At 49.9% G+C, this 24493-nt stretch overlaps 1 protein-coding gene across 7 annotated transcripts in view; it reads right to left on the bottom strand.

Annotated features, from left to right (window-relative positions):
* LOC136497206 (uncharacterized) overlaps window positions 1-21312 on the bottom strand; it is a 52005-nt gene extending 30693 nt beyond the window's left edge. For 6 of the 7 annotated variants that reach the window (XM_066492987.1, XM_066492988.1, XM_066492991.1 and 3 more), the window contains exons 1-2: window positions 19752-21312; window positions 16649-17939 (exon numbers count right to left, since the gene is read on the bottom strand). In XM_066492987.1, the coding sequence (XP_066349084.1) occupies window positions 16649-17939 (1291 nt within the window). In that variant the 5' untranslated portion in view covers window positions 19752-21312. The remainder of the gene's footprint in view (window positions 1-16648; window positions 17940-19751) is intronic. The other variant, XM_066492989.1, reaches the window with a different exon arrangement.
* Between the last annotated feature and the right edge of the window lie 3181 nt (window positions 21313-24493).

Raw genomic sequence — 24493 nt, 5'->3', positions numbered from 1 at the left:
GAGAGGGAGAGAAGCGTCGCGATGTGGGAAGGGCATCGTGGGAGCGGAAGCAGGCGGCGGCGGCGGCGATGCAGAGGTGGTAGGGCGTCAGCGGCGGCGGCAATGCGGGGGTGGTACGGCGTTGTGGGAGCGGAAGCAGGCGGCGGCGGCGTCGATGCTGAGGAGGGGAAGAAGATGGGTTAGCCAGCCAGCCAGGCAACAGAAGCTAACGGAGGTGGTGGGATTTACCGTTTGGGCTAACGGGGAATCTTCTTAGTCCAGCCTAACATCCAGCAAATCACCGTGTGTCCATCCATTCAAATGGGAACAATAAATTTCCGAGTGCACGATACGAAAATGTCCGTGCGCTGCCACGGATACACGTAGCAGGGGTAAGGCGATTGCACGAAGCTGGGGTGGACATCGCGCGTGGAGCGAGCGTCGGGTGGACCATACGTTTTAGGTGTAGAGATAGATATATAGATTTTAGAAAGATTAGTAATAATTTTTTTATTAAATTTGTGTTTTACGATACAAACATGTTATTCGATTTTTTTTCGTTGTAGCACATCAGCATTCACCTTAATCGTAACAAGTTTATATTTCACAATACATGTTTTACAATATACTTTACCATTAAGAATCTAATCTTTCAATAGTTTGACCAGGAGAACGTGCTTTGCATGGACACCAAGCTGCAGCTGGTCAGCAATAAAAAATGATCCAGAAGATTTTTATGTCCAAGATGCGACGTCTGACTTCTTATAGCTAAAGCATGTAGATGCCTCGAGCTATAGTTAGAAGTGTCCTGCATACACTGTTCGCCTAAACGACCGTTTAGCCCGTTTACACACCGTTTAAACGCTACATAGTGGTACACCGTTTCCGTTTAATCGTTTGTTTGACCGTTTAAACGGTTGTTTTTCCTGTTTAAACACCCGTTTTGCCTGAATAATGGGCTAAATGGTAGGTGACCGACCGTTTACCGTTTAGTGTTTAGGATAACACTGCCTGCATATAAGTTGTTTGTTAATTTTTAAAGTTAAAGTACTATTGATATTCTGGAAAAAAAAAGGTATCGACGTGTGATGCATTACCTCTTTCATGGAGTTAGAACCTCTTTATATATGATATTTTTCGTGAATATATCATTTGTCGGTTTCTTCTTCTCATTTCCTTTTCCTTTCCCCTTGTTCACATCCTTCTTAGTAGCCAGCACGGTTAGAATCCTAATGTTTGATCTTGTCGTAGCCCTTGATAGCGCCACATATAATTGGCCGTGCGAGAACACTGATTCCAGCAAGTATACCCCAACGTTAGGGATAGTCTACCCCTGTGCCTGGTTAACAGGCATCACGAAGCTGAACTGAATAGGGAACTGCTTTCGCTTAAATTGGAAAGCGAACATCTTGTCGTCCGACAGGCATAAGGGTATGCGAGGCAGAAAAACTCGCTTTTCTAGCGTGTTGTCCCAACACAATTTCCACGTCTATGGTATTATTTTGAAACCCTCGTATGATAAGCATGGTATCATTATAAAGTCCGTTCGCAGGGTCAGTGTTCCTAAGCAATATGACCGGACAACCAATCTTCAGCTTCAACACATGTGGAGGTAAACCATTGGGTGTCAAAGTGTTAAGAAATTCCTCAGGGTAGTAGTTGTGCAGATTATCCACCGCACAGTCAAAGCTATAGTACACCATCTCATTCTAGTGGAAACGACCGATCATCTTCATATTAATCATATCAACCCCGTCGTTCCGTATAGATAAGATCGCTCGAGAGGTGATATAATCTTTGCTTGATATATTTGCATTAAGGTTAGAGAATATGCAGTCAATTAGAGTATCAAGATCACTATCTTCTCTGGTGTGTGGTATGCATATATCATGAGGAAGACGGATTTCATCATCAACGGTCACCTCCTCAGATCCTCCACCGACACGCAACAAGTACTCTGCAAACCACAGGTCGCTCTTTGCCCTCATGTTGCGCACCAGTTTTAGATGTCACATGGAATCCCAAAAGGTACGACATCCGCAGTGAGGCACCGACCACCTGAGCCCTCGACCCTCTCCAAACAACGGGAAAAACCTATCTGAAATCTCCACCGAACACCACGGTCTTCCCTCCGAACGACAACTCTGGTCGGTCCATTATATCACGGAGACTGTTGTCTAGCACCTCAACAGACTGCTCTTTGTCATGCTAGGCTCGTCCCAAATAATGAGATGATGCTTGAAGCAGCTTGGCAATACCACTTTGTTTCATGAAGGTGTAAAAGGCCCCATTATCAATGATGAGGGGAATCTTGAAGCACGAGTGGGCGGTTCTACCATAAGGCATTATTGAGGCTGCGACACCAGATGTAGTTGTTGCCACAACAATCTTTTTCTGACTGCATATAGTAGCGAGAAGTGCTCTGTACAGATAAGTCTTTTTGGTCCTGCCAGGACCATCCACAAAGAAGAGACCCCCATCCTCGGTATCAACCAAGAACATAATCTCATCGTATGTAGCCCTCTGCTCCTCAATAAGGGTGCCTGATAGAGCCACATCATCCTCGTTAGCCTCAATGCTAGCAACCTCAAAAATCTCTCTAGGAATATCACGAGAGACGTCATGTGTCATCGATATCAGGAAGTGGGTATATCTTTATATCTTTCTGCATTGATTGTAGCAATTTTCGAATATCTATGAGGATCATCTACTCCACCATGAAGGTGGATTGATTATTGCTCCTGTAGTCCTATGGCATTGCCTCCTTGTGTTTCTCCTACAGTCCAAACACATTGATAAGCTCATAAAATACCAATATTGTTGCAAAGAGCCTTCGCAGCGCATATGGCATCATCCACCTGGTTGCCTCAGTGAGACTCGTTTAGCGTGTTGTCCTCTTCAATTAGGCCCCTTCTTTTTGTAGCTTCACAAAAGGTTGGTAGGAGTTTGCTGTCCACGATCCTTAGACACTCAAAGGAGGTTGCACCTGCCACGTGGTTCAAGAGAACCCTAAGATAGTAACGCTCCCCCTCGGCTGGATTGGTAGACACGATTCTTCCAATCTATCGTAATGTATCACGACGTACCCTATTTTGCAAAACTTTGTCCTGTGCTTGCCATGTATAGAACTTGGGAAAGTCCTGGTACAATATACCTCAAGCTGTTTCATCTATCATGTTCTTCTCGAAGTATACTGTAAGCATTGACCTATCAGCACCTAGACAATCAAGCACTCGTAGAATCCCCTGGCGTCGGTGAAATGACATCATGTGCATGTCTGGAAGATGTAGCTGTAAGGACAAAACAGTAGGGTACCTATCACTCAAATCAAACTCGTATATCCTCCACAAGGCTTCTGGGGGTTACCCATCTAGCATCTCTATACTGCTTGATCTCATCAATGATCCCTTCACTATCCTCCTTGTCAGCCTCTCTCACAGCCACGGACGTCTGGTCATGACCCTTGTAAATGTACTTAAACAGATACTTGACTACCTTGATGCTCCCATATGCCTCAACATTGATGTGGCAGTTGAACAAATGAAGGAGATATGGGTTGTAAGGCACGACCCATCTATTATCAAGCTCGTGTCCACGAACTTTTTCTTTTCGTTCATCTTTACGCCGTCTGTAAACTGGGTTGAGACAAATTTATATGGCAGATGTGGCATGCATACTTTTTCAGTCAAGGCTGGTTGCTAGCATTAATATTGTTGAAAGTTTAAATTGAATAATTAGATGGCATCACAATATAAAATAAAATTCCATGTACCTATAACTCATCCATAAGTCACCATACATATTTAGTCGAGAGGAAAAGAACTAGTGCAAAGAGCATGCCACATATTATGCCAGTATGCACACTCTGCACACAGAACATATGGTTCATTTTTGTGAGAAATAACATCACTCAATGTTAATGTTGTATTTCAGAAGTGGCGAGAAAATCAGAGACACTGTACCTCTAGATGCCCAGATCAACGAGCTCCTTGATGGCGGCGTCGAGCGCGCCGCACATGGCCTTGGGCGCGTGCACCTAGTGTCCAGCACTGCTACGCCGATTGCAGGTTGAAATGAATCTAGATTCCCAGATTTCTTGGACAAACAAAGAGTCATTTCAGTAAAGATATTTCTGTGTGGAGCATCACGTAAAATAAGACCCTTCATGCTATTCATTACTACTCCCTCCATTGCACAACAGAAATCCAAAGCCGTTATCCGTGCACAGACCACTGCACGAAGCAAATCATGGAAGAGGCAATAGAAGATGTTTAACAGATTGGTGTATCACTAACACAGAGCAACAAAAAGGATCACTTAACAGATTGCCGATAGTCAAATCATGGAAGAGGCAATAAAAGATGTTTCATTCAATAGGAAACCATACGCAGGCAAAAGGCCAAGAGTATTTCACTCTTGATATTTTTTTTTAACAACAGCAAAAACACATGAAGCAATGCATTTAATTGTTGTGGACTTGTTTGTGAGCCGGTATAGGCGTCGCCTCAAACAAGGCCTCAGCCCAGGCCGTGGCTAATAGGCTGCTGGCTGTTTAGATAAGTAGGGAGGAGTTTTAATAGATTGATTTCTATTAGTAGATTGGTTTAATTATGGAAGTGCACCTGGACTATAAAGGGACACCTTAGGAGATTGTAATAGGCATCGAAGAAGGAATAAACCTCCCTGTGCATCGGGGTGGGGTTTTACCCTTCGACGGTGGCGTCGGGCGTTTCAGCCACTGGCACCGGAGAAGCTCCCACCGCCGAGGTTCCTCGCTATCCTCAGCGTTTCAATTCCCAGTCCAGCCTCCTCCACTCTCCTCTCCGCTCACCTCACCGCCGGCACCATAACAATTTGGTATTAGAGACCTCCATCAGTGCATCGACAACCATGTCCGACACTCCCTTTGACCCTGTGGCGTTTGAGGCGAAACTGGATGCAAAGCTAGACCTTATCTTCGGTCAGCTTACCACCATCACCAACCGCCTCAACTCCCACGATTCCCGCCTAGCGCGCGTCGAGACTGGAAAGCCTGATTCTGGCAAGGGCAGGGAGGACGCGGCTGGCGGCGGGGATGTCCATTGCGACGGTAGCGGTGCCCACCGTGAAGACCGCGAGGACTACGATGCCCTCGGCTCTGCTCGGGACCACACCAGGGAGGACTTATGTGCCCGCGCGCTTTGAGACTGCACACGCTATTCTGACTCGCATGATCGGTTTGCGCGTCACAATCAGGGCGGCTTCGGTCACGATTTCTACAGCTGGGGCGCCCATGACTTGGACGAGCACAGCGGTCGCGGCAGTGACTACGGCACTTGCGATGATCGCGATTTTGACTCGGGCGGACGTGACTTCGATCGTGGTGCCTTTGGGCACTACTATGACTATGATAGTCGTGCCTTTGGCCACAGAGGGCGCTATTGTGATGACGTCGCTGGCCATCGTGAACCCCACATGCCACCGAAGATTCAGTTTCCTAGCCTCGATGGGGAGTCTGATCCGCTCACATGGCTCAACAAATGTGACAACTACTTTTGCGGACACCGTGTGCCGGAGGACGAGAAGGTCTGGATGGCGTCATTGCACCTGGATGGAACCGTAGCCGAGTGGTACTACCAGGTGGAGCACAATTTTGGGATGATCTCTTGGCTACGCTTCGTCGAATTCGTCAACCTTCACTTTGGTCCGTCAATTCGCACTAACTCTGTTGCCGAGATCAAGGCCCTGGTCCGCACAGGCACGGTGGAGGTGTATTCTCAGCGCTACGTAGCCCTGCTCTCCCCAACCTCTCCACACGGACGGCGAATGACCTCTACACCGGTGGGCTAGGTCAGCCGTTAGCCTCAGATGTGGAACTGCAGTACACCGTGAGTTTGGCACGGGCGTATGAGCAGTGCCATGTGGTGGAGGCCTACACCGTCAATAGTTCGACGGCGCCCAAATCTTCTACTCGCCGAGCCACTACTTCATCCAGCGTCGCAGGCTCTGGTGTGGGTCTGCAGGACGGCAAGCCGGAAGGGCTACGCTCTCACTTTCACCGCCTGACATAGGCTGAGATGCAAGAGAAGCGGCAGAATGGGCAGTGCTACTTCTGCCCAGAACCTTATTCCAAGGATCACAAGTGCGCTGCGAAGGGCGTCTTCCTCATGGAGCTTGCGGAAGGCGAGGAGGACCCGCTCGGCGATGATGTCACCAACCTGGAGATATCCTTACACGCTCTCACTGGCCTTGGGTCTGCTAATTCCATGATGCTGCAAGTGGTGATTGGTGGTGTTCAGCTCAAGGCCTTGGTTGACATGGGTTCCACGCACTCTTTCATTCACTTTGAGTTGGCTGCTCAATTGGGCCTGGTGGTCACCGAGCGCACCGGGCTATCAATGATGGTGGCCAACGGCGATCGAGTGCGTAGCCCCGGCATGTGCCTCGCCATGGACATCCTCATCCATGACTTACGCTTCTCCATCGACTACTTCACCCTCGATTTAGGCGGGTTTGACATTGTCCTCGGCGTCCAGTGGCTCCGCACCTTGGGGCCCATCGTCTGGGACTTCGACGCCCTTTCGATGGCCTTTTGGTTCAATGGTCGCACCCATCACTGGAGCGGCCTGGGCTGAGGCCTTGTTTGAGGCGACGCCTATATTGGCGGCCCACAAACGAGTCCACAACGGGAACTATCGGCTTGGTCAAAGCTGTACGTCATTGGCGGCCATATTTATGGGGTCGTTCCTTCACAGTCCGTATAGATCATTGGAGTCTCAAGTACATCCTCGATCAGCGCCTCACAACGATTCTGCAGCACACGTGGTGAAAGCTCTAGTTTGGTTTTGGTTAATTGATGAAACCCTAAGGGCTAACCTAGTTTATCAAGTGATCATAAAATAGGTAGCACACTCCAAGTGGTGAAGCAAATAAAGATCATAGCATGATGATGATGATGCCATGATAATGATCAAGTGCTTGGACTTGGAAAGAAGAAAGAGAAAAACAAAAGACTCAAGGCAAAGGTATAAATTGTAGAAGCTATTTTGTTTTGGTGATCAAGACACTTAGAGGGTGTGATCACATTTAGGTTTGATAGCCGTACTATTAAGAGGAGTGAACCTCGTATCGAAATGCGGTTATCAAAGTGCCACTAGATGCTCTAACTCATTGCATATGCATTTATGATCTAGTGGAGTGCTAACACCCTTGAAAATGTTTGTGAAAATATGCTAACACATGTGCACAAGGTGATACACTTGGTGGTTGGCACATTTGAAGGGTGAAGAAGTTAGAGGTGAAAAGGAGTTAGTCTTGCTGGTCACTGAGTGACCGGACGCTGGTCTCAGAGGGACCGGCGCGTCCGGTCAAGTGTGTCAGCGTAGACGCCAGCATCGGTCATCGACCGGACGCTGGGTCTTGGACTGACCGGACGCTGAAGTCCAAGGTCCGGTCCTGTTGTCGGGAAGCGCAGAGAAAAATCACTGAGTGACCGGACGCTTGCAGGGTCCGGTCAAGCATGACCGGACGCGTCCGGTCGAAGAAATTCGTTTCTGAAACCTTACTGGAAACGACCGGACGCTGGAGGCTGAGCGTCTGGTGAGTTTGTGCTCTACGTCCGTTCAATATGATGATCGTTGAAATCTAACGAACAGTATTTGAAGCAGGGGACACGTGGCGTGAATCACATGACCAAACGCTGAGGGCCAGCGTCCGATCGATCGGACCGGAGCGTCCGGTCACCCCGATCAGTGCCTAGTGAAGGGGTACAATGGCTCTATTTCGTGAAGGCTTCTATTTAAGCCCCATGGCCGGCTCAAGCTCAGGCTCTTGCATATATTTTTTTGACATAGCAACCTTATGAGCTTAGCCAAAGCCCTCCCACTCATCTCCATCATTGATCCATCATCTTTGTGAGATTAGGAGAGAATCCAACTGCATTGCTTGAGTGATTGCATCTAGAGGCACTTGGTATTCGTGTTGCGATGCGGATTTCGCTTGTTACTCTTGGTGATTTCCACCACCTAGATGGCTTGGTGCAGCGGTAGAGGATCGGCACGAGTTGGTGATTGTTCGTGGCCGTCTCCGGTGATTGTGAGAGGAGTTGTACCTTCCTCGACGAAGTGCTGAAAGGTAACTCTAGTAAATTGCTCGTGTTATTGAATTACCTCACTTGTGGGTAGATTCTTGCGGTGTCCAATCATGTGGACGAGGTTTGTGAAACACCTCTTAACCACCAAACCACCAAGTGTTGGTTGACACAACAGGGACTAGCGTGTTGGCAAGCACGTGAACCTCGGGAGAAAAACCGGTTGTCTCTTGCCCTTTTATGTTCTCCCGGTGATTGGTTTCATATTCATCTTATGATTGATTCATTCCTCTACACGGCGGTATAACCATCCTACTCACTCGTTTATATTCTTGCAAACTAGTTGTAGCAAGCTCTTTAGTGTAATTAGATTTGAGAACTTGATTTGCTATTTAAGTTTGCTTAGTGGAGCTCTAAGTTTGCTTAGTGGAGCTCTTTAGAGTAGAAAGATTGAGAGCTCTTAGTGAGTAGTATCATAGCAAGTTGTGTGTCTAGCTATCATTGCAACTAGAATTGTGGGATAGGTGGCTTGCAACCCTTGTAGAGCTAGAGCAAGTTTGCATTTAGCCTTTTGTCATACTAATCAAATTGCTCTAGTCGATTTGTAGATTTTTAAATAGGCTATTCACCCCCCTCGAGCCATATTAGGACCTTTCATGTGGGTGACTAAGCTCTTTGGTTATGATCTCACAGTTGAGTATTGTGTAGGGAAGCTTAACACCTTGGCGGATGCTCTGTCCCGCTGTGACTTTGACATGCCTGTTGTCCATGCAGTCTCAGCCCTGACTTTCGCCCTCTATGATGATCTGCGAAAGGAGCACTTGAGTGATCCGTAGGCCCAAGAGCTACGGGTGCAATTGGCAGCGGGTATAGCGCCAGATGGATGGACACTGGTGGACGACATGCTGCTGTTGAGGAGGCGTCTTTTTGTCCCAGACACCTCATTGCTTTGGCCGCGTCTGCTGCAGGAGGGGCATGGCAGCCATGAGGGCACCTAGAAAACTCTTCATCGGTTTCAGGCATCCTTCTTCAATGCTCATGCTCATCGATTGGTCCGAGACTATGTCCGTGGCTGTGCTATTTGTCAAAGGAACAAGACCGAGCATCTACATCTAGTTAGGTTGCTACAGCCCTTGCCTATTCCGGAACATGTGTGGAGTGACATTGCCATGGATTTCGTTGAGGGATTTCCCCGGGTTGGTGGCAAGTGTGGCAGAACCACCCGGAATAGCGTACTTACGGAGCGCTCGTCTTCCACCAGACACTAAGCACCCCGAAAGCCACTACCACGAGCGGTATCCGTCGGGCACACCCCGAGGGAGAACCCGAAAGATCCACATTTATCCCAAGGATCCAATAATGAAAACGAGTTACAACACCAGTCCATCTCATACATTAGAGTTTCTTCAAAGTACATTATTACAATACCAAATACAGAGTGCGGAATGATAAACAGCGGAATATTAAAAGATAACATCTAGCGATAAGATAACGAGGATTCCGTCTGAGCCCACCAGATGGATCCTCCACACAAGGAACTCCTCAAGCATCACCTGCAATAGGGGTAAATAAACCCTGAGTACACAATGTACTCGCAAGACTTATCCGATCAGTGGGAATACTTTCCCGACTCCAAGGAATATGCTAGGCTTTATGGTTGCTGGTTCTCTTTTAGCAAAAAGCAATACTAATAGTGAATCCTTATTGATACATTATTATCATCAGCCGGATTAAGTTTTCATCTAGTCAATCTATATAAGCACCTGTTCTACTTTCAAGCAAGGGTTGAGCAATCGATATTGTTCCTTCTCCTTTTTCACTTCCAGTTCTTACTACGGTGCTAAACCGCAGACAAGCCGTACCGGATAACCCGGCGATTCGCGAATCAATGTACCCAGCTGGGTGCCCCGAAGACACACGCCCCGCTTGTACCCCAGGCACAAGCAGGACTAACCCACCACTCTCTTGTCCCGGGTGTCCAGGTCCCCGTCCAAACTTGGACTCCAAGCCCCCGCCTCTGAATCCCGGACTCAGTGCGGCGCAAGGACCTCCACCACCTCCTCTTCCCATCAGTCGGTCCGGAAAGAGCCGGATCCGCGACAAGAGAGCAGCAAGTCTTCCCTGCGCCCATACCCAAGTATGTGCTCGGGACAATAGTCTGTGACTTGCCTAGAGTCATATGCAACGACCGGTCCTTAATCGACACAGACAGGGAAAAAGTGTAACCGAGCTATGCCCTGTTGGCCGCAGGACACCACCCCTCACACCCACCAGTACCAAATCCACATCCCTGTCCGGTCACCATTTTTCCTTTCCATTATTTCATCATGATATCATAGTGTAATCACCTATTTGCGAGTAACGGCAGGTTACTCACGCTACCGACATCCTGAGCATAGCAGCTACTCGACCTGCACTAGTAGGACTCATGGTGGATATATCTATGCATGTAGTTTCGATAAAATGCCTGTAACGTAAATGCATATCATATAAATATATTCAGTGATCATTTAAAAATAGGGTTATGCACCGGGGCTTGCCTTGGGCAGTTGCCGAGTCAGCAAAGTCAGTACCAACAGGCTCCTGGTCTCCTTCCTGCGTGAAAAGCTCCTCCTCGTACTCCTCGATCACCTCGTCGTACTCCGGATCGCCGACGAGTACGAAGTCTACCTGTTCGTGATCTACATGAAATGACGAGGCAATGATTACACTATGGCAACAGAAATTCTCAATGCAAAAGTACCTCTATTACATTACTAAGCGAGGTCTTCCTACTAAAGTCTAAGTTATACACCAGTACTACTAACAAGTATGACCGTGTCCTATATTCTTACAATGACTACGGATATTCATACTCCTAATGTCAGTTTATGATAAAGCAAGGATAACAACTACGTCCTCTAACGACTCATTCTATGATTATCATCAGTACAGCAAGTATATACATGCCTAAGGAACCTACGGTAACGATTTCAAAACTAAAGTAATCGTCGGTTTGTCCCCAACAAATCTTGCAATTAAGGATCGATATACCGCTAAGCTTCTACTTCAAGCTTATGAGCCTACCATCCTGACCACTAACGGTGAACCAACTGTACTAACAGGTAGGCGACATTTATGCGAACCCAACAAACTTTGTTTCGCTATTTTTGGACAATCATGCGATTTGCTACTAATTATTGAAGTTCAGTTCATAACCTATATAGATAAACAATTTCCAATATAATGAAATGGAGAAAACAAAAACCTCCCTGACCAGCCCACGACGCGCGGCCCGACCCAACTCGCCATCCCGCCCGCGCGTGACAGCAGCCAGGCGCGCGGCCCACGCGGAGGCGCGGCCCAGATGGCCAACGGCCCGCGAAGGGAAAAGCCTGCGCGCGCGGTAAAACTTGCACGAACACCCCCGACGAACTCGGCATTTACTACGGGCTCTACGGTACTGTTTCTCTACTCTACCATTTTACACCAGCACCCTCCCACCTCCTCTTCTTCACCGCGAGGAGGTCCCTGGCCCCCCCAGGGCGCGCACCGGCGCGACGGCACGGCACCGGGCGACCACGCCGGCCTCACCTGAACCCCTACAGCCTACCTAAGGGGTCGATAGGTACCTGGATAGCACGTAGAAGCTACTGGAGGCGACGCGACGAGCAGAGATGCAGGCACAACCTCCCTCCCCGGCGGTGACTCCTGACCTGCAAGAGCGAGCGCGTTCCCGTGAGCACCATCGAAAGTGAGGCCAGCGCACGAGCTAGCGAGCCCCAGGGAGCACTCACCGACACCCCTGCGTTGACGGTTAGGTTGGAGGCGGTCTGAGCAAAGCTGGCCACGTGAGCTCGCGGCGGTGCGGTGATGACCGACGAGGGCACTACCGTGGCGGTGGGGCTGGCCTGCTGCTATGCTAGGACTGAGGTGCGCGGGGTGCTCAGGAGGACATGGCGAGTCTGTGGGTGCACTGAATCGCCACGAGGCGCACTGCGGGACTGGCTCGCCGCTAGAGGGCGTCGGCACGGCCTTATGGACCCGGTGGCGCGGTAGTCCAAATTGAAGCGCAGTGAGTCGAGAATGGCAGCGCAGTGGGGTAGGCTAGATGACCGGCTGTCTAACGAAGCTGCAAGCAACGTCAATTTGAAAATGGTGCACCCACTACGGCGAATTGGAAGAAAAGGTCGCGACGGCTAGGAGGCAACGTATACAGAGGAGGTCCCGTCGCGGTATGGCTCACCAGCAACGTCAACGCTCGGTACTGACTTGCCTGGCCATGGGGAACTCCAAGGCGTGCTCCTGACAGCCGTTCGCACGGCCGCAGCAACAACGACGAGCCATGGCATGGCATGTCTGCGGACAGCGCCAGAAAAAGACACGGCGGACGCGACGCCGAGGCGACAGCGCAGCGGCAGGTTTCTAAACGCGCAGGCGGCCAAGGGGTCAACTGGGGGTACCGAGCGCAGCCGCTAGCGACGCGGACGCGGGACCCCGACCGACCACGGCCACAGCGGGGGCAGGGCAAGGCAGGCAGAGCACGGCCGGCGGTCCGAGCGCGACACATCGGTTGGCGAGGCGAGCAGCAGCGAGGTAGAGCGCGCAGGCGGGCAGCAGCCAGGCAGAGGGTCAAGACGCGCGGGGCGTGCGAGTGAACGGCGTCGCCAGCCCAGCCGAGCACGGCAGTAGCTCAGGCCCGCGCGGCACAGCGCGCTGGCAAGCCGACCGGGTGGTGACCGCGCCCAGCGCCCAGCCAGGTGATGTGCACGACTTTTAAAGCAGCTCGACAATGCGTACGCCATGTTCCAATCGTTAATCTAATTTCTCGATGCGAATATGGGTACACCTAGCCGTCACCATCAGTCGCGACATTGCTCTCCTTCTTAGACCAATTGTTCTACAACTAATGCCGAAGATGGCTTCGTCGACCACTTCGAATACTTACGCGGAGGACGTCGATTAGAAAGGTTTCGCGTCGAATCACCAAACCCGACCCCCGGGACGTACGCGCTAGCCATCCAATGTTATCGGCCGCAACCTTTTTATCATCATTCACGAAACGTTTTACACCATTTAGCGTTAACAATAATTCGATTAAGGTAATAAACACGTTATGTGACACGAAACATAACCTTGTGCTTTCCCGTTTCGTAAACATGTTTCCAAGCCAAATATGGATTATAAAGCCTATCTTACACCAATGCACATAAATCAGATGCCTGCGAAATGTTTCAGCAAAACGTTACAATATAACACCAGGGTGTTACAAATCTACCCCCCTAAAACAAAATCTCGACCCGAGATTTCATGTGCCTAGTGAGAAAAGGTATGGAGTACATTTTGCACAAAACTAACTATCTGGCCCAGAGAGGAGATGGGGGTAATGCTTTGTTAAGTAGTTCTCTTGCTCCCAGGTGGCCTCGTCCTCTGAATGGTTTTGCCATTGTACCTTGTAAAACTTTATCACCCTGTTCCTGGTCACTCTCTCCTTCTCATCCAAGATTTTTATAGGATGTTCCACATAGGACAGATCAGGTTGGAGCGGAAGTCCTTCTATTTCCACAGATTCTTCAGGAACTCGTAGGCATTTCTTCAGTTGCGAGACGTGAAATACATTGTGAACTGCCGAGAGAATTTCAGGGAGTTGGAGACGATAAGCAACGGGACCACACTGCTGCAACACCTTGTATGGACCCACATACCGAGGGGCTAACTTGCCATGGACACCAAACCGATGTACTCCTCTCATAGGAGATACCTTGAGGTACACAAAATCTCCAACTGCAAATTCTAAAGGCCTTCTTCGTTTGTCTGCGTAAGCCTTCTGTCTACTCTGAGCTGACTTCAAGTGTTCACGAATAATATTTACTTTCTCTCGAGCCTCCTTTATGAAATCAGGCCTGAAGTACCCACGGTCTCCTACTTCAACCCAGTTTAGTGGTGTCCTACACTTCTGTCCATATAAAGCTTCAAATGGTGCCATACGGATACTCTCCTGATAGCTGTTGTTATAAGAAAATTCGGCCAGCTTCAAACACTGATCCCACCTCTCAGGAAAAGAGATTGTACAAGCCCGCAGCATATCCTCGAGCACCTGGTTCACCCTCAGTTTGACCATCTGTCTGTGGGTGGTATGCCGAGCTCCTGAGAAGGCGAGTACCCAAACACTCCTGGAGTTTCTCCCAGAAACGAGAGACGAAAACTGACCCTCTATCCGAGATAATGGTGAGAGGAACTCCATGTAGGGTCACAATCCGATCAAAGTATAACTCCGCATACTTCTTTGCATTGTATCTAGTGTCCACTGGAAGGAAGTGGGCAGACTTGGTGAGACGATCCACGATGACCCAAATAGAATCAAAACCAGAGGAGGTGCGGGGTAAACCCACAATGAAATCTAGGGAAATATCCTCCCATTTCCAAACAGGAATGGGCAAGGGCTGCAGATATCCCGGAGTACGCATATGATCTGCCTTGACTCTGCCACAAGTATCACATTCCGCAACGAACTAGGTGATATCTTGCTTCATGTATGACCACCAGTACAGCCTGCGCAGATCATGATACATCTTGTTGCTACCAGGGTGGATAGACAGCTTGGAATGATGGCCTTCTTGCAAAATCTTCCTTTTCAACTCTTCATTGGATGGAACTACCAGTCTATCCTTTATCTCACGACTCCCTGCTCATCAATGCTAAAATGAGGATCACGCCCTTCTGCTAGTAACTTCTTGATGTGAGGAATCTCTTCGTGGTCTTCCTTCTGTTCCTGAATAATTTGCTCCAGTAATTCTGAGGTTAAAGCAATATGAGCTAGCACCTCAGTGTGGTGGAGTGACAAGGGTATTTCCTCAACCTGATGCGACTTACGACTCAAAGCATCAGCCACCACATTAGCTTTTCCTGGATGATAGTGGACTTCCAAATCATAATCCTTGATCAACTCTAACCATCTCCTTTGTCTCATGTTCAACTCAGACTGAGTGAAAATATACTTAAGGCTCTTGTGGTCAGTGAAGATATGTACTTTGTTGCCCAACAAATACTGCCTCCAAATCTTCAGAGAGTGAACTACAGCAGCTAGCTCTAAATCATGGGTAGGGTAGTTCACCTCGTGCTTCTTTAGTTGGCGCGAAGCATAAGCTATCACACGCCCTTCTTGCATAAGCACACACCCCAATCCCGTCTTCGAGGCATCACAGTAAACATCAAAGGGCCTCTCAATATCGGGTTGAGCCAATACAGGAGCAGTGGTCAGAAAAGTCTTCAGGGACTGAAAGGCTTCTTCACAAGCTGGACTCCAAACAAACATAGCTTCTTTCTGGAGCAGCTTAGTCATGGGCTGGGCTATCTTGGAGAAATCAGGGATGAAGCGTCGATAGTATCCAGCTAGTCCAAGGAACTGGCGGATCTGGTGCACAGACCTTGGAGACTTCCAATCTAATACATCTTGCACCTTGCTGGGATCCACAGACACGCCCTCAGGTGTCAACACATGTCCCAAAAACTGCACTCGATCAAGCCAAAACTCGCACTTGCTGAATTTAGCATACAGCTGGTGCTCCTTTAGCCGAGTCAGTATTATCCGGAGGTGATGGGCATGCTCTTTCTCATTCTTGGAATAGATTAAGATGTCATCAATGAAAACTACCACAAACTTATCTAGCTCCGGCATAAAAACTGAGTTCATCAGGTACATGAAGAAGGCCGGGGCATTGGTGAGGCCGAAAGACATCACTAGGTATTCATATAGCCCATACCTAGTAGAGAAAGCTGTCCTTGGTATATCCTGGGGCCTGATCTTGATCTGGTGATAGCCCGATCGGAGATCTATCTTCGAGAACACCATGGCACCAGCTAACTGATCAAACAAAGTATCAATGCGGGGCAAGGGATACTTGTTCTTAACTGTTACCGCATTGAGGGGACGGTAATCCACACACATCCGCAGGGTGCCATCCTTCTTCACGAAAATCGCTGGGCAACCCCATGGTGAAGAACTTGGGCGGATGAAACCCTTGTCCATCAACTCCTCCAGTTGCTTCTTCATTTCTGCTAGTTCTCTTGGGGCCATGCGGTACGGACGTCTGGAGATAGGAGCAGTACCAGGCTCAAGCTCAATAGAGAATTCTACCTCACGGTCCGGTGGCAATCCAGGAAGATCTTCAGGGAAAACATCTGGGAACTCACATACTATTGGAATGGAGGTAAGATTAGGAACGGCTTCAGCAAGGGCAGCAACAGGTAAGACCGATTCTGAGGGTATGATGAGAGACATCCGGTCCTCAGAAGACGGAAGCCGTAACTCTACACTTCTTCTCTTCATATCCAATACTACCCCATACACCCGCAACCAGTTCATCCCAAGAATAACATCAATGCCTTGCCCAGGCATTATCATGAACTGTAGACGGTAAGTGTGGGTGGCTAATACCAAACTTACAGTATCCGTACGGGTATTGATAAACATCTGAGAACCCGCAGTACGGATCTTATAGGCATACGGTATAGCCACAAGTGATAAGTTGTGCTGCTCTACAAACCCCATGCTCATAAAGGAATGCGATGCACCAGAATCAAACAACACCAAAGCTGGATGGGATTCGATGGTAAACATACCAGCCATAACTGTCTCCTGATGCACAACCTGCTGAGCATCCGTGAAGTGCACCTGACCAGATCTGCTGGGCACCTTTCTCTTGATGAAAGTCCTCTTAACGAGCCTGGAATTTGCAGACGGCTGAGACGGCTGAACTGTCTGCTGCTGAGGACACTCCCTGGCATAGTGGCCCTCCTTGCCACACTTGAAACAAGCACCAGGCTTGTTCCCGAATCCCTGACGAGGTGGGACCTGCTGTCCCTGAGTCTGCTGGGGCTGCACCTGCTGCTGAGATGCCTTGTACTGAGTAGCAGAAGTATGTGATGTCTGCTGGGGTGACCGGAACGGAGGCCCGCCGGATGGTTGATAGGGCCCCCGCCTAACAATTTGCACCTTCTGAGTATGAGGGTGGCTGGAGGATCCAGCTGCCACCCTCCTCCGCTTCCAATCCGCCTGAGATGCCCGCTGAAAACCCTCAAGAGCAATGGCGGCGTTCATCAGAGCCCCAAAGGTCTGATAGTTTCCCAGGTACAGTTTCTCCTGTAGAGCAGGAGTGAGACCACGAAAGAAACGATCCTTCTTCTTGTCATCCGTGTCCACCTGACTACCAGCATACTGAGCCAAGTGGTTGAACTGATTCACATACTCCATTACCGTCCCGCTTCCCTGACGCAACTCCATGAACTCGGTCACCTTCTGGTGGATAACGCCAGCCGGTATGAAGAACTCGCAGAAGGCGGCGGAGAACTCCGGCCACGTTGCTGGGTCATCCGGCAGCTCCGCGGCCTGGAAAGTCTCCCACCAGGCACCTGCGGACCCCAAAAGCTGTTGGGACGCAAAGTGCACCTTCTGCTCATTGGCCACTCCGAGCAGCCGAAACTTCTGCTCCAGCGTGCGAAGCCAGTGCTCCGCCTCCAACGGATCGTCCGACGGTGTGAACGTGGGCGGGTGGGTCTTGAGGAAGTCCTGATAAGAGGACTGTCCCTCAGGACGGCGAGCACCACCCCCATTCCCACCGTTGCCTCCAGGGCCTCCACGGGCGAGACCCGCGACGGCCTGTGCCATAACCTCCAAGGCACGAGCAGTCTCCTGTCGAGCAGCGGCTGACTCCCGACGAGCAGCCAACAACTCCACCATGACCTCCGCGGCGGACAGCGGCGGAGGCGGTGGTGGCGGCGGGAAAGGATGAGGAACCAAAGGTGGAACCTCCCGAGCTCCCTCGTTGTCACGCTCAAAAGCCCGAGCACTATCACCATGGCCCTCGTTGGCCGCTCCCGAACTGGTGCTCCCACGTCCGGACCTCAGATTCATCTGTAAGAGAGACGAACCATCCATTAGGACACCCTTTCGATTATCCGATGAGAATCTAGGGATTAAAGCGATGATAGCACATTTTTTTAAAGTATTCATTAAGTTAGTTCTACCAATTTACTACTTTCATTATACGTGAAGGGGGATTCCTAGATCAAGTAAGATGCTATTATATGATGCATGCTTCGACCTATACGTTCCCTCAAGCCGGAATATAGCGGCGTTCGTAACATTTTCGGCACATCGCACACTCACTTTCCGTATACTAAGCGATTTCTTACGCAACGTAAGTCAGTGTTCCTGCAGAAAACTGATTAGATAAAACCAGTGCCGCTATCCTAGATACACCATATAGCTAGGGCTTATACTTATATAACTTAACTTAATCGCATCCTACTTTTCGCAAAACCTTTGTTGGTCAAACTTTTAGTTTTGTAACAGAGTGAGGAACTCATGACCATTATTGGCTCTGGTACCAACTGTGGCAGAACCACCCGGAATAGCGTACTTACGGAGCGCTCGTCTTCCACCAGACACTAAGCACCCCGAAAGCCACTACCACGAGCGGTATCCGTCGGGCACACCCCGAGGGAGAACCCGAAAGATCCACATTTATCCCAAGGATCCAATAATGAAAACGAGTTACAACACCAGTCCATCTCATACATTAGAGTTTCTTCAAAGTACATTATTACAATACCAAATACAGAGTGCGGAATGATAAACAGCGGAATATTAAAAGATAACATCTAGCGATAAGATAACGAGGATTCCGTCTGAGCCCACCAGATGGATCCTCCACACAAGGAACTCCTCAAGCATCACCTGCAATAGGGGTAAATAAACCCTGAGTACACAATGTACTCGCAAGACTTATCCGATCAGTGGGAATACTTTCCCGACTCCAAGGAATATGCTAGGCTTTATGGTTGCTGGTTCTCTTTTAGCAAAAAGCAATACTAATAGTGAATCCTTATTGATACATTATTATCATCAGCCGGATTAAGTTTTCATCTAGTCAATCTATATAAGCACCTGTTCTACTTTCAAGCAAGGGTTGAGCAATCGATATTGTTCCTTCTCCTTTTTCACTTCCAGTTCTTACTACGGTGCTAAACCGCAGACAAGCCGTACCGGATAACCCGGCGATTCGCGAATCAATGTACCCAGCTGGGTGCCCCGAAGACACACGCCCCGCTTGTACCCCAGGCACAAGCAGGACTAACCCACCACTCTCTTGTCCCGGGTGTCCAGGTCCCCGTCCAAACTTGGACTCCAAGCCCCCGCCTCTGAATCCCGGACTCAGTGCGGCGCAAGGACCTCCACCACCTCCTCTTCCCATCAGTCGGTCCGGAAAGAGCCGGATCCGCGACAAGAGAGCAGCAAGTCTTCCCTGCGCCCATACCCAAGTATGTGCTCGGGACAATAGTCTGTGACTTGCCTAGAGTCATATGCAACGACCGGTCCTTAATCGACACAGACAGGGAAAAAGTGTAACCGAGCTATGCCCTGTTGGCCGCAGGACACCACCCCTCACACCCACCAGTACCAAATCCACATCCCTGTCCGGTCACCATTTTTCCTTTCCATTATTTCATCATGATATCATAGTGTAATCACCTATTTGCGAGTAACGGCAGGTTACTCACGCTACCGACATCCTGAGCATAGCAGCTACTCGACCTGCACTAGTAGGACTCATGGTGGATATATCTATGCATGTAGTTTCGATAAAATGCCTGTAACGTAAATGCATATCATATAAATATATTCAGTGATCATTTAAAAATAGGGTTATGCACCGGGGCTTGCCTTGGGCAGTTGCCGAGTCAGCAAAGTCAGTACCAACAGGCTCCTGGTCTCCTTCCTGCGTGAAAAGCTCCTCCTCGTACTCCTCGATCACCTCGTCGTACTCCGGATCGCCGACGAGTACGAAGTCTACCTGTTCGTGATCTACATGAAATGACGAGGCAATGATTACACTATGGCAACAGAAATTCTCAATGCAAAAGTACCTCTATTACATTACTAAGCGAGGTCTTCCTACTAAAGTCTAAGTTATACACCAGTACTACTAACAAGTATGACCGTGTCCTATATTCTTACAATGACTACGGATATTCATACTCCTAATGTCAGTTTATGATAAAGCAAGGATAACAACTACGTCCTCTAACGACTCATTCTATGATTATCATCAGTACAGCAAGTATATACATGCCTAAGGAACCTACGGTAACGATTTCAAAACTAAAGTAATCGTCGGTTTGTCCCCAACAAATCTTGCAATTAAGGATCGATATACCGCTAAGCTTCTACTTCAAGCTTATGAGCCTACCATCCTGACCACTAACGGTGAACCAACTGTACTAACAGGTAGGCGACATTTATGCGAACCCAACAAACTTTGTTTCGCTATTTTTGGACAATCATGCGATTTGCTACTAATTATTGAAGTTCAGTTCATAACCTATATAGATAAACAATTTCCAATATAATGAAATGGAGAAAACAAAAACCTCCCTGACCAGCCCACGACGCGCGGCCCGACCCAACTCGCCATCCCGCCCGCGCGTGACAGCAGCCAGGCGCGCGGCCCACGCGGAGGCGCGGCCCAGATGGCCAACGGCCCGCGAAGGGAAAAGCCTGCGCGCGCGGTAAAACTTGCACGAACACCCCCGACGAACTCGGCATTTACTACGGGCTCTACGGTACTGTTTCTCTACTCTACCATTTTACACCAGCACCCTCCCACCTCCTCTTCTTCACCGCGAGGAGGTCCCTGGCCCCCCCAGGGCGCGCACCGGCGCGACGGCACGGCACCGGGCGACCACGCCGGCCTCACCTGAACCCCTACAGCCTACCTAAGGGGTCGATAGGTACCTGGATAGCACGTAGAAGCTACTGGAGGCGACGCGACGAGCAGAGATGCAGGCACAACCTCCCTCCCCGGCGGTGACTCCTGACCTGCAAGAGCGAGCGCGTTCCCGTGAGCACCATCGAAAGTGAGGCCAGCGCACGAGCTAGCGAGCCCCAGGGAGCACTCACCGACACCCCTGCGTTGACGGTTAGGTTGGAGGCGGTCTGAGCAAAGCTGGCCACGTGAGCTCGCGGCGGTGCGGTGATGACCGACGAGGGCACTACCGTGGCGGTGGGGCTGGCCTGCTGCTATGCTAGGACTGAGGTGCGCGGGGTGCTCAGGAGGACATGGCGAGTCTGTGGGTGCACTGAATCGCCACGAGGCGCACTGCGGGACTGGCTCGCCGCTAGAGGGCGTCGGCACGGCCTTATGGACCCGGTGGCGCGGTAGTCCAAATTGAAGCGCAGTGAGTCGAGAATGGCAGCGCAGTGGGGTAGGCTAGATGACCGGCTGTCTAACGGAGCTGCAAGCAACGTCAATTTGAAAATGGTGCACCCACTACGGCGAATTGGAAGAAAAGGTCGCGACGGCTAGGAGGCAACGTATACAGAGGAGGTCCCGTCGCGGTATGGCTCACCAGCAACGTCAACGCTCGGTACTGACTTGCCTGGCCATGGGGAACTCCAAGGCGTGCTCCTGACAGCCGTTCGCACGGCCGCAGCAACAACGACGAGCCATGGCATGGCATGTCTGCGGACAGCGCCAGAAAAAGACACGGCGGACGCGACGCCGAGGCGACAGCGCAGCGGCAGGTTTCTAAACGCGCAGGCGGCCAAGGGGTCAACTGGGGGTACCGAGCGCAGCCGCTAGCGACGCGGACGCGGGACCCCGACCGACCACGGCCACAGCGGGGGCAGGGCAAGGCAGGCAGAGCACGGCCGGCGGTCCGAGCGCGACACATCGGTTGGCGAGGCGAGCAGCAGCGAGGTAGAGCGCGCAGGCGGGCAGCAGCCAGGCAGAGGGTCAAGACGCGCGGGGCGTGCGAGTGAACGGCGTCGCCAGCCCAGCCGAGCGCGGCAGTAGCTCAGGCCCGCGCGGCACAGCGCGCTGGCAAGCCGACCGGGTGGTGACCGCGCCCAGCGCCCAGCCAGGTGATGTGCACGACTTTTAAAGCAGCTCGACAATGCGTACGCCATGTTCCAATCGTTAATCTAATTTCTCGATGCGAATATGGGTACACCTAGCCGTCACCATCAGTCGCGACATTGCTCTCCTTAGACCAATTGTTCTACAACTAATGCCGAAGATGGCTTCGTCGACCACTTCGAATACTTACGCGGAGGACGTCGATTAGAAAGGTTTCGCGTCGAATCACCAAACCCGACCCCCGGGACGTACGCGCTAGCCATCCAATGTTATCGGCCGCAACCTTTTTATCATCATTCACGAAACGTTTTACACCATTTAGCGTTAACAATAATTCGATTAAGGTAATAAACACGTTATGTGACACGAAACATAACCTTGTGCTTTCCCGTTTCGTAAACATGTTTCCAAGCCAAATATGGATTATAAAGCCTATCTTACACCAATGCACATAAATCAGATGCCTGCGAAATGTTTCAGCAAAACGTTACAATATAACACCAGGGTGTTACAGCAAGTCGGTAATCCTCACCGTGGTCGATCATTTTTCCAAGATGGCTCATTTCATCGCCTTGAGTCATCCATATTCAGCAAGTTCTATGACACGTGCCTTCTTCGACAATATTGTGCGCCTTCATGGGTTTCTCTGTTCCATTGTGAGTGACCGTGATACGGTGTTTACCGGCAGTTTTTGGGAAGAACTCTTCAAATTGGCCAATGTCCATTTACTCCGTAGCTCAGCGTTTCATCCACAAACAGATGGACAGTCTGAAGTTACTAACCTCATCATAGTAATATACTGCGGTGTTTAGCTGGTGATCGGCCATGTTCTTGACTTCAGTGGTTACCATGGGCAAAGTTTTGTTACAATACTTCATTCTAGTCTGCTCTCCGTACCACTCCCTTTGAAGTGGTCTATGGCAGACCACTGATGCCTCCGGTGTCTTATATTCCTGGTTCGGCCAAGGTGGCTGCAGTGGATCAGCAACTTCGTGATCGGGATGTGCTCTTGGTTGAGATTTGCGATAGGCTGCAGTTGGCTCAGGATGTGATGAAAGATCATCAAGATCAGAAGCGTCGACCACTTGAATTTGCGGTGGGCGATTGGGTCTGGTTGCTCCTCCATCACCGTACAGCTGTGGGCATTACTACAGCTACACCATCCAAGCTTGGGCCTCGTTTCTTTGGGCCATATCAGGTGATTGAGCACATTGGCAGTGGCATATCATCTGCATCTCCCTCCCAAGGCACGCATTCATGACGTCTTCCATGTTGCTCTCTTGAAGAAGTTTGTGGGGGAGCCGCCAACTGCGTTAGTTCCATTGCCTTCAATTCTTCATGGTCGGGTGGTTGCTACTCCAGCAGCTGTGATCCATACTCGCCTCAACCGCGGACTCTGTACTCGCCTCAACCGCGGACTCCGTACTCGCCTCAACCGCGGACGTTGGCAGCTTCTAGATCATTGGGATGGCCGCACTCCTGCTGATGCTACTTGGGAAGCTGTAGAAGATTTCAAAGACCACTATCCAGAGTTTCAGCTGACGGACGAGCAGTTTGTCCGGGAGGAGGGAAGTGTTGTGGACTCGTTTGTGGGACGCCGGTATAGGCGTCGCCTCAAACAAGGCCTCAGCCCAGGCCGTGGCTAATAGACTGCTGGTTGTTTAGATAAGCAGGGAGGAGTTTTAGTAGATTGATTTCTATTAGTAGGGCGTACCCAGTGCAGAGAGCACCCGCTCTGTGTGGGGTCTAGGGAAAGGTGTTAGTGGCAAGCCTTACCATCGCTTGTGCAATGCGAGGAGACCACGACTCGAACTCGGAACCTTCCGGTCACAGGCGGTAAGACTCTACTGCTTGCACCAGGCCCGCCCTTCAGATTGATTTCTATTAGTAGATTGGTTTAATTATGGAAGTGCACCTGGACTATAAAGGGACACCTTATGAGATTGTAATAGGCATCGAAGAAGGAATAAACGTCCCTATGCATCGGGGTGGGGTTTTATCCTTCAACAGTGGCTTCAGGCATTTCAGCCACCGGCACCGGAGAAGCTCCCACCGCCGAGGTTGCTCGCTATCCTCTGCGTTCCAATTCCCAGTCTAGCCTCCTCCTCCACTCTCCTCTCCGCTCACCTCACCGCCGGTGCCCTAACATTAATAGCTTAATGCACTATACAGGACTGAAGCTTCCAGTGGCGACAGTTAGTTTAGAACCATACCCAATTACCCACGAGCAATTGACACCCTACAATCCTACAGTTAGCCTGCATGTACCAATAATGGACCAGCTACAAACATCAGGTGCCCAATGATAAATGGAGATTCAGAAACTACAAGCTAAATTAGAAGTAACCGCTATAGCTTTCAAATAAAAGTACAGAAGATAGTCCACTCGAAGGTCAAAGAATTCATTGAAGTAAAAATAAAAACAACAATAATAATATAGATGTCATGCAATCTGCTTTTTGGACAATTCTCTGACTGAGCAGCGAAGTTCATCTAAGATGACATAAAATATGAATATAAGAAGACCAGTAAAAGAATCATGTCTGGC

This window comes from Miscanthus floridulus, chromosome 12 (genome assembly GCF_019320115.1).
Source record: "Miscanthus floridulus cultivar M001 chromosome 12, ASM1932011v1, whole genome shotgun sequence".
Classification (NCBI taxonomy): Eukaryota; Viridiplantae; Streptophyta; class Magnoliopsida; order Poales; family Poaceae; genus Miscanthus; species Miscanthus floridulus.
The sequence above is the reverse complement of the archived record's forward strand: the minus strand, read 5'-3'. Positions and strand labels throughout refer to the sequence as shown.